The 11,663-nt window shown below is 36.6% G+C and overlaps 1 protein-coding gene across 3 annotated transcripts in view; it reads left to right on the top strand.

Moving 5' to 3' along the window:
• LOC110027288 (39S ribosomal protein L46, mitochondrial) overlaps window positions 1–11,306 on the top strand; it is a 29,275-nt gene extending 17,969 nt beyond the window's left edge. For 2 of the 3 annotated variants that reach the window (XM_020728642.1, XM_020728644.1), the window contains exon 6: window positions 9,165–9,560. In XM_020728642.1, coding sequence (XP_020584301.1) covers window positions 9,165–9,223 — 59 coding nt within the window. In that variant the 3' untranslated portion in view covers window positions 9,224–9,560. Of the gene's footprint in view, window positions 1–9,164; window positions 9,561–10,565; window positions 10,642–10,810 lie in introns of those variants that run through there. The other variant, XM_020728643.1, reaches the window with a different exon arrangement.
• Window positions 11,307–11,663: the final 357 nt, after the last annotated feature.

The raw sequence follows: 11,663 nt of genomic DNA on the forward strand, positions 1-11,663 counted from the left end.
CTCATCTCCATAACCAATGAAATAACACTTTCTTGACTTAGCCTCAAGCTTACTTCGAGTATCAGGATTAATCAGAATATAAGAAACACATCCAAAAGTCTTAAGGTGAGAAAATTTTACCTCTTTCCCACTCTAGACTTCTTCAGGTAATTCACAGTTTAATGGAACAGATGACCCCCTATTGATCAAATAAACTGCAGTACTAACTGCTTCTGCTCAGAAAGTAAGTGGTAGTCCGACGTGCAACCTCATGCTTCTAGCTCGCTCATTAATGGTTATGTTCATGCGCTCTGCAACACCTTTTTGCTGTGTTGTTCCTGGAGTGGCCTTATTCATTCTGATTCCTTGAGCTGCATAGTACTCCTTGAACTCACCATCAATGTACTTACCACCATTATCAGACCTAAGACATTTCAGCTTTAAGCATGTCTCTGTCTCAACCTTAGCCTTCCAAGCCTTGAACACACTAAATACATCAGATTTATACTTTAAGAAATAAACCCATACCTTTCTGCTGTGATCGTCAATGAATGTGATGTAGTAACGAGAGCCTCCAAGAGATGCCACTGGAGAAGGTCCCCACACATTTGTGTGTACAAGGTCCGCCTTTGACGTTTTGTCACCTTTCAAGAAACTGACCTTCTTCGGCTTCCCCATAATTCAACTCTCGCACATGCTGAAATCAACTGACTTCAATTCTAGTAGCTTGCCTTTGGACTGAAGTTCTTTCATACCTCTTTGACTCTTGTGGCCAAGTCTGCAATGTCACAACTTTGTTGTGCTCTCTGCAACAGTAGTATCAACACTGTTAATTAAACCAGTAGTCATATACAATGTACATATTTTCTTACACTGAACCAGTATCAGTGCTCCTTTAGCAACTTTTGCTCCTTTAGTACTCCTTTAGTAACCTTCCAAGTACTATCTGAGAAAACTACTGAATGTTCACATTCATCAAGCTGATCAACAGAAATGAGGTTCTTCTTCAATTCAAGAATGTGTCTGACCTTTTGCAGAGTTCACTTGTTTTTATTTGTAAGTGCAATGTCAATATCTCCCATTTCTACCACATTCAGAGTTTCTCCATCTGCCAGATATACTTTTTCAAAGTCACCTGCAACATAATTTCGCATCATTTCTCGATGGAAAGTTGTATGGAACGAAGCTCCTGAATTTAATATCCAGTCATCAACAGGACTATGAACTGCCAGTAGTAGTGCATTATGTGATTCTTCAGTTACCACATTCGCACTGTCAATCTCCTTCTTCTAAAGATTCCTGCAGTTCCTCCTTATGTGGCCAGTTTTGCCACAATTCCAGCAAGTTTCTTGTTTACCAGGCCTTGACTTGCTCCTGCTTCTGTTCTTTGATTTTGATCTTCTCCTATTTGAGTTTCTGTCAAGCGACCTTCCTCTGGAATCAACATTTAGTGCCGAACTCGAACCTGAGATCTCGCCAGAATCTTTTCTGCGCACCTCCTCAGCCAAAATCAAATCACGAATATCTTCAAATTTCAGTTTAGATTTACCTGCAGAATTACTGACAACCATCATCATAGTTTCCCAGTTATTTGACAATGAAACAAACAAGATCAGTGCACGTATCTCATCATCAAATTCAATTTCCACAGACGATAATTGATTTGTGGTAGTATTGAAATCATTCAGGTGTTGTACAACAGATGTACATTCCGCCATCTTCAAATTGAATAACTTCTTCATCAGATATACCTTGTTATTCGCCGATGACTTTTCATACATACCTGACAGGGCTGTTATAAGATCTGCAGTCGTCCTCTCCTTGACGACGTTGTGTGTAACGGACCTCGTCAATCGAATAATCCCCAGAACCCAGAACCTGTCGATCCAATAGATTTCATTCAGTCTCATCCATCATTTCAGCTCTTTTTTCCAATAACAGAAGATGCAGTTTCTTCCCATAGAGGTAGTTCTCTATCTGCATCCTCCAATAACCAAAATTTGTGTCATCAAACTTCTCAATCCCTGAAATCTTCACTTCGTCTGTAGTCATTGGCTCTGATACCAGTTGTTGTGATATATTTGAAATTTAAAACGATCGACGACGAAGCGAATAAAATAGCACGAGAAAATTCACACCAAAAGAACACATAGATTTACGTGGTTCGACAAATTGCCTACATTCACGGAGTTGCAGAGGATTTTACTAATTGAGGAATTTACACGAGTCGATCATCTCGACTTACAAGAGGAATCTCTCACTCTACGTTGCTCTCCCTGTTCTTCTCTCTCTACACAGAGATACACCGAAGAAGAAACACGTACAAGAGAAATAAACCAATTTTTCTTCTGTCACAAGCCACCACGAAGAAGTTTAGAGAGAACAATCTTCTTCTTTCTTCTTTCTTCTGCCGCAAGGAACTACTTCTTGCACTTCTCTTCCTCTGCCTCGAGGAAACTTTTCTCTATTCAGAAGAAAACCAAAGAAAAACACCGTGACTTCGTATCTTCAAGAAGAGCAGAAGAGCCTCTCCTTTTATCACGAAGAGAAAGGAAGCGAAGGGATGCTTCGCTTCGCGAAATAGAGGAGGCGGGAGCGGTTTCTGGCGAAGGAACGCGACTCTTCGCGATCGGGAGCGGGATCGGACGCCGATTCGCGAAATTGAGGGAGGCAGGAAAAGGTTTCGCGAACATCAGAAGCAGGAAGGCGGGTTCGGGTGCGGGAGATTGCGATTGCGAATGGGGGAGCGGTCTCTAGTGTCTAACAATCTTCCACTTGAAAATCGATACACCTGCCACAGTGTCTCCTTCCTCAAACTGAATCCTCTACTGATGGCGTCATCCTTCAAACATGAATCCTCAAGATAATGAAGTTTTCTTTAAGCAATTTACATATGTACCACACAATTCTCATGTATTCACATATTTAACACTTGAGCTTATACATACCACCTTATCTATGCCGGAAATTATATATTTCTTCTTAAAAGTTAAAGTAGTGGTATTTATTTTTTTATGTGATATGAAAATATTCTTGTGTTATAAATGTAAAGAATAAGTTCAGGTGTCATATATGTAATTACATAAGAATTAGGTGATGTGTCTGTAAACCTATCTGTTTGTATTGAATAAATCTTGCTGTTAGAAAACTCATGGGAAACCTTAAAGCTTGATAGCACCTTCATGACCTTAGTCCAATACATTAGTTGTAGAAAGCTGTTGTTTGATGTTTGAAAATGCTGTGAGTTGTTTGAGGTGTAGCATCGCTGTAAAGCTGCTATTTAAAGTGTAGAATCGCTGTAGGCTGCTGTTTGGCAGCTTACAAGAGCTGTTTGAGGTGTAGAATCGTTGTAGGCTGCTGTTAGAAAACCTTAGGATCACTGTTTGGAGACCCTAACTGCTGCCCGGAGTCATAAGTCGTAGGATCACAATTTGGAGTTTCTAGCCGCTGTTTGAAATTGTAGGAAGCCTTAGAACTGTTGTTCGGAGTTCCCAGCCATTGCTCGTAGTTGTAGGAATTCTTAAGACTTATGTTTGGAGTTCTTAGTTGTTGTTACGTCTTATTCTGCTGCTTACTGTTTTTTCTTTTTTTTTTGCAATTTATTTAAATTCTCTGTAAATTATATTATGTTTTGTGAGCTAAACACGCAACAGGGATAACGATAACATATATGTTAGATATGCATGCACAATTGCGATTTCATGCAGGCACGGATTGCGATTTCATTTTCAAAACTAAACTAATTTAAAAAATTAAACAATATTAAAAAAAAAAAACTTAACACGTCCTTTTGAGTTTATGAGAGTATCTCGGATGAGGTAACCCACGGTTGCTAACGAGATCTCTCCAGTTAAAATGAACTTAACAATTCATTTAAACTAAGTGAATTCAAAATAAAATAGTGATACCAGAACGAGAGAATCGTGAGATCATAACCGGTGTCGCTCTAAGCAACTTTAACCCCCCCATAATGCTTAAATGACAACAAAACCAAAAATTTGGAACACCCCTGGTAAAAACCTTTGAACCTTAGACTTTAGGATTGCCACTTCGACGAGGAGCTTGGAGCCAGCTTTGTGTGCAGCACGACAAGGAACTTGGATAAAACAACAAGAGGATCCTCACACCCTCTTTAGGCTCCTCCTGCACAACCATGTTGTGCAAGTTGTGCAACGTAAGTCCTAACTCGTCTTAGGTTCTGAGGTTGTCGTGTGAGACGACGTAAACTCTCTTATCTCTCCGGGTTATTTGCATGATCGAATATTATGAAAATATAAGTCAAATAATAAAATTGGTAGAATTAAACACCTAAATAACATCGTTTCCAAAACTTAATCACACATTATGATAGTTTGGGAAGTCAGTTAGGTTTCTCCAAAACTATCTTTTCATTTCTTTGGACTCTTGAAAAAAACTATTTCTATTTGAGTCACTCCTGCTTGTTTTTTTTACGTCCTATCGTGAAAACCTAAATCTCAAAATCTTGAAGACAAGTAATTTTGATCATTATTAAGTTTTATCAAGTGATCACAGTCATTTGGAATTTAATTAACTATATGAGCTTGTCTTCATAAAGAATTTAGAACCCAGCTAAAATAAATCCTACCTAATCTTTATATTAGATAGGGGAATTTGTCGGTCAGACATCTCAAGTGACTTCCCAAACCATCTTAACGTGTGTCTAAGTTTTGGAGACGTTATTTAGGTGTTTAATCATGTTAATTTTATTATTTGGGACTTATATTTGCATAATATTCGATTATGCAAATAGCCTGCAGAGATAAAAGGGTTTACGTCGTGTCACACGTCAACCTCGAAACCTAAGAGAAGTTAGGACTTACGCTGCACACTATTGTTGTGCAGGAGCCTAAAGAGGGTGTGAGAATTTATATCGCGCTGGACAAGCTACCTCGAAGTTCTATGAGTTGTTATTTAAACTAAGGAGAGAGAGATTGTTGAAGAAGATCCTCTTGTTACTCGATCCAAGTTTCTTGCGGTGCTGCCCACAAAGCTGATTCTAAGCTTCTCGTCGAAATAAAATTCATAAAGTCTAAGGTTTAAAAAGTTTTATCAGGTGTGTCCTAAAGTTTTAGTTTTGTTATCATTTAAACATTATGGGTGATTAAAGTTGATAAGAGCAACACCGGTTAGAATGTCACGGTTCCTTCGTTCCAATATCACTATTTTCTTTAAAATTTACTTAGTTTAAACGAGTTAAGCTCATTTAAACTGGGGAGATCTCGTTAGCAACCGGGATTACCTCTTTCGAAGGACTCCCCTAAAGTCAAAAGGACGTGTTATGTTTTTTGTTTTTTTTTGTTTTGAAAATGTTGTTTAATTTTTTAAAATTGTTTTGTTTTAAAAAATGAAATCGCAATCAGTGTGCATGATATATTAGAACAAGAGTAAATGACAGTGATAAAATAAAAAAAATAAAATGTACCTGCGTACCTGATATATCTGCTGCTGCTATCCATGCTGCGTGTTTAGCTCACAAAACATAATATAATTTACAGGAAATTTAAATAAATTGCAGAAAAAAGAAGAATAAAATAGTAAGCAGCAGAACAACTCGTAACAACAACTAGGAACTCCAAACATGAGTCTTAAGGCTTCCTACAATTACGTGCATCGGCTAGGAACTCCGAACATCAGTCTTAAGGCTTTCTACAATTCAGGACAGCGGCTAGGAACTCCAAACGGTGATCCTACGACTTCCTACGACTCCTGACAACAACTATGACTCCAAACGAGTGATCCTAAGGCTTCCAAACAGCAGTCTACACCGATTATACACTTCAAACTGCAGCTTTACAACAATTCTACACCTCAAACAGCTCTCACAGCGTTTTCAAAAATCAAACAACAACTTTATACAACTAATGTATTGGGCTAAGACCATGATTGTGCCTATCAAGCTTTAAGGCTTCCCATGAGTTGTCTAACAGTAGGATTTATAAAGGTAGACTCATTCGATTCAACACTGATAGATGGGTTTACATACACATCACCTAAATCTTATGTATTTACATGTATGACACATGAACTTCTTTCTTTACATTTATAACACAAGAATCTTTTCATGTCACATAAAAAAAATAAATACCACTATTTTAACTTTTAAGAAGTAACATATTCTTTTCGGCATAGATAAAGTGGTATGTATGTAAACATGAAAGCTCAAGTGTTAAATATGTGAATACATGAGAATTGTGTGGTACATATGTAAATTGCCCGAAGAAAACTTCATTATCTTTAGATTCAGATCTTGATATGGAGTTATTAAGTTTAAATTGACATTCATAACAGGAAATATGCAATTTAAAATCAAGGAATTGCAAAGAATTCAACATAGCAGCATCAAAGAGGGAAATCCCTATTCATTGAATGCATCCCTGCAGTCGTTTGATAGATTATGTGGGGAAGATATCCATCAAATATACATAAGTTCTGTTCTGTAGATTCGTATATTCTTCAACGCTTCATTAGATGAAGCATCATTTGGGTGCAAAGTTAGGAAAAATAATTTTTCTTTCCTTTTTTTTCACTCATTTTTTAATATTTTATTTAAACTTCGTCGATTCGGACAAAATTCGACCTTGCACGAAATCATATCGAAATGGATGTCCCTTCTAACTAAAATCGACGTTCCGGACGCGCCGACTCAGTCCGTTTCGTCATCCGAGGTCATTCGGAAACCTCGCCTACGATCAAGTTGAAAACGTGTCAAATTCAATTTTCGTCAAACATTCGAGTCCGTGATCGATCGTTTTGGAAATTAATTTTGATTTTGATAATTATGCAACACATAAAGATGTAGGTGACGTGAATTGCAATATTTAACTTGTCGACTGTCCGAATTGTGAGGTTTGTGCGCGCGAATGTGTAAATTATGCATAAAACAATCCTAGGGCTTAATGATCCTATAGGGACTTCTTTTGAGCTTCCTCATGTTGGTTTCAACATCCTAAGTGCTAGAGGCCAAGACCACACATGCGGAACTTAAGTAGTTTGAATTTCTAAAATGTGGTGGGTCCCATTTCTAGGGCTCTAAAATAGTCAAATGGAGAATCCTAAGGCTAGACTCTAATCCCTATGAAGAAAACTAGACCTCACTAAAAGTTTTAGTGAGGTCAACACAATGTTTGTGAAAGGTATGGGGTTTGGCTTTATCTTTACCGTGGAAAGGGAAGATTACTTGCTACATTTTTAACTTGGACATTGGCATAGGTCTTCTTTACCAAGGCCTCATGAGTGTGCTCGTCAGCTTGTTGGTACTATTTGTTGTGAAGGGATTCCTCTTTTTTTTTTTTTTTTTTGGTTTTTGTTTTTGTTTTAATGGACATTGACAAAGTGAGCCTCTTTCTAGTAAGCCCGATTGCCTTCCTAAGGATGTGCTGTTTCAAAATGTTCATTATGTGATTCTCAGCTTGATGTTTCTCTCATGTCACTATCCGGGAAGGCTCTCAATCCTCTTCTATAATCAGATAATGCTTTGACATAGAATGAAAAAGTGGTTTGGCAACTACTAGGTTTTGCAGTTTGTTTTTGGAAGTGTTCAATTGAAATTTTTGTTTGGAAAACCACATTAGTTGCACCTCTGTTGCTTTCCCTTGGTCAAAATGACCAGTGACGTGGTTGAGAGGCTCATTGCCTGATTGAATATCTGGATCCCTTTGAGTTTTGAGCTGTCGACATCATCGCTTTGATCATTGAGATGTTTAATTGTTCAATATGAAATCATAGTTCTATTAGTCCCACCAAAGTTAAGAACTCGAAGTGCTTACATTTGATGCATTCATGTAGATAGGGCATCAACTAAAGAGGTCCGCTAAGCAAAACTCAAATGACACTAGTCAAATTGTCTTGTAGTTGACTCGTACTAAATAAATATAAGAGGAACCTCAACAACTTTATATGAAGGACATATGGGGCGACCTCATTGCTAATTGGCATCAAGATGACTTGGGCTTTGGAAAGAAACTATCAGCTATGAAGCTTGCACAAGTGAACATAGCAACTCCCATGCACATAGTGGATACTTATGCAACTAGAGTAGCTTTGAGACCTATGGGTACTAGAGGGGCCATTTTGTTTTCTTTTGTTTATTATCCTCACGTGCGTTGTAAGAGATGTAAGATCCTTAGAATCCATGGCTTTGTTTTTGAACGGATATGTGAAAGGAATTGTAATGAAGCCAAAAAGACAAGAATATTCAAATTGTATTCCAATTATTTCTGAATCATAAATAGAGTAGGAAAGAGAGGAGAATTGATGCAATCCGCAAATTTGGCTGCAACATTTTGTAGTAAGTTCAACTTGGCATTGCATGTTGATTTAATCTTTCAAAAGAATATTGGTCACCATGTCTAAGAGAGTCCCAAGTGAAAGTTACCCAGGCTGCCTTCATAGTTCCTCTGCCATGCGGTTAATTATTATATTGGTGGCCTATCGCTAGATCCCACGGACCACAGCCTTCGGAGTAACAATGACTCTCTCAAAGGTTAATATATGGTGCCCCTACCTTGTAGCTTAGTGGAGTACAATGGTCCCTATAAATACCCCCATACAAACTTTTTTGGAGAGAAAACAAAATGGAAAGTGAAGGCTTTTACCCGACAAGTTTATTGTTCTCACCTTCTCCCGTTTTATTCCCAACTTTTTCTCTTCTAAACTCTTCCAAACTTTCATCACTCCATAGTATCCCTTTAGACTAAAGAAATATGTACTTGATCCTGTACTTTTCAGCATCAACAAGCGGTTAATATTAGCTCTAATGTGTAGCATATTGACCGGAAACAAAGCAAAGAACCCTAAGCTGTCGAGTTCGAGTGACACTTTGCCCTAGATAAAAGAACAAGGGTTATTATTCTTTGAAAATATTTGTTCTACGATTGGCAAATATGAATAAACTGCATCAGTTATCTGGAATTAGATAACATAAATTTGTCAATGCTCTGTCACTATTGCAACTTTGCTGCTTATTATCAAATCACTAATATATTTTAATCCATAAACTTCGGTTACGCAGTAATTCACAGAGTCCCAGAGTTAATAAAGCTCTGAACTATTTTGCACGGCAAGCATGTCATCATGAATAACTGGCACAAAGTGCTCGTGCCTGGCGCTCGCTGTTTTTCATTTATTATTATTTTTCTAAAGAAATTGTTTTTTCTTCTTGACAGAGATTTTTTTTCAAATCTCAAGTTATTGGAGTCACAAAATTACAAGTTGGGAAGTGTGATGATTATGTATGGGTGACGAAGGATGAACTGATGGAGTATTTCCCGGACCAGGCTGAATTCCTCAACAAGATGATCATCAGTTGAATTATCTCTTAGCTGTTGTTTTAAGGATTATTCTCCCAAGCTTTTGCCATTCTCGAAGGGTTGGGGTTTTTTCAAAATAGGGAATTTGAGGCCTATATTAATAATAAATACTTTCGAAAGTTGGATTGTATGTTCTCACAATTCCTGTATTATTTGGCGATATAATTAACGGTCAGGTTGTTGACGTAACATTTTGTGATCCCACAAAGGGAAAGTATGCAAACATTATGAGTAAACATTGTTATTATTTTGGGAATATTATATATGCAGCACAAAATTCTTGTATTTACATGTCACATCTAAAGTTTCATATTTACATACATAGCACTTTGACGTTTGAAATTTACTGAGAAAGGTGGCTATACCTATTAAAAAATAGTAATAGTGTAGTTTTATAAGCAGAGAATGTTGGATTTATAGCTAAATTTGTGGAATATTCATGGATTTGGTGGACTTTTAAACAGACATAAAGCGACATTGTAATTTTCTCAAAATATAGTTAGTATTATTCATATGTAATCAATGAATTAGATAGAATTATCATATTATTTTTCCTAAAGATACAAGCATGCTACTACTACTTATAGTAATGATTGATAATAAGGCAAGCTAGCTCAAGTTGAATGATTACCTTCTACACCTTTGCTTAATCCCAAAGTTTCACCACCGCCACTTCCCTGCTACAAAAGCTTGGCCAACATTACTGGAGACCATTCTGTGTTCTCGCAAGGCAACAGTTCCAGCTTCTACTTCAATGGAGGTTCCCTTTCTTATTCTAGTTACCATAAGCTGTTTTATATTTGATTTTTGGGAAATTTACATGCATAGCACACAATTCTTATGTATTTACATATGTAACACCTAAACTGTTGATATTTACATTTGTATTACATTGGTGTTATAAGTGAATGCATGAAAAACTGTATTTACTTTTAAAAATTAGTAATGGGGATATTTTTGATGTGATGTTTAGGGTTTGAGTGGTATGCAGTATGTAAATATCAAAGTTTAGGTGTTACATATGCAAATGTATAAAAATTATGTTGTATGTATGCAAATGGCATTTGATTTTTTCTTCATAAAATTTACAGAAATATGTCAGCTGATCTCTGTTTTTCCTGTAATAAAACAATAGATATGACAAAATGTACCTTGATTGCATTTTTACAATAGTTTTTACTAATAAGGCTATTCATTACAATTATTTTCACCTTGGCAAAAGCCTTCTATCGTTCTAAATATCTTTGAAACATTCAGAAGATTGAGCTCAGAGTAAGCCTGCACTGCAAAGCATGTGAGAGAACTGTCCGTAAAGCACTCTGCCGGTTAAAGGGTAAGCCATTTTTCTCCATATCATTCTCTTACTAGCCCTCATTCCTTTCCCCGATCACTTAAAATCATGCAAAATTTGAAATATGATGATATAAATTGAGATATTCAGATACTATTTATGTTTATAGCGTGCTACTGTTCTGATTTATATGAATTGAACCATTCCACAGGTGTAACCTGTGTAGAAGTGGACATGAAATCGAGTAAGGTTACAGTTTTGGGCTACATTGATAAGGATGCAGCCATGAAAGCAGTTCGGAGAACTGGAAGAAGAGCAGAAGTGTGGTCAAATAGCTGCCATAGGTGCTGTAACTCAGTTACAGACTTCCCTCAAGGCAGGTTTAAGTGCATATTTTGGAAATGGAAGAAGAGGAAGGATTCAATTATTCATAAGCTGGTTTAAGTGCAGGTGCAGAAGCTTACTATTAATTGAGCACCAATTGGGTTGGATCAAAATGAAAGGATCAATTAATGGCGTGTTAATGAGTTGTCTGCCTGCAATGTGTACCTGCTTATAAATAATCGATATTAAATACATCAAATCACTATAAATTTGTTAAACAAAATCGTACAAGCAGTCTTCTAACATCAACTCATTTTTAATTCTGGGGAGTTTTTCACTGAAGGGCTCTATGATTATAGATTTATATGGAGTCTAAATCTTACTGGGCAAAAGAAAATAAAAAAATAAAATAAAAATTGCAATTTTAAATCTAATATTTATTAAATTCATAGACTTCTCAGTTTTATTTAAAACCCGGATTTACCATAAATCCCAGTTTTCTAATTTAAATGGCATGTATCTTTAGTTTTTTCTTGTACATCACATATTTTTCTATATATATATATATATATTTCAACCATCAATCTTTTGCTTAGGGCTGAGTTGCCAAAAGAGCTCATTCGTGAGCAGTTTGTGTTCGGCTCATTAAATAGCTTGTGTTTGATTCTTTTATAAAGTAATCAGGTTAAACACAAACAAATTTTTTTAGCTCGATTTACAAACAAGATGAACTTGAAGAA

Source organism: Phalaenopsis equestris, unplaced genomic scaffold (assembly GCF_001263595.1).
Source record: "Phalaenopsis equestris unplaced genomic scaffold, ASM126359v1 Scaffold000422, whole genome shotgun sequence".
Lineage (NCBI taxonomy): Eukaryota > Viridiplantae > Streptophyta > Magnoliopsida > Asparagales > Orchidaceae > Phalaenopsis > Phalaenopsis equestris.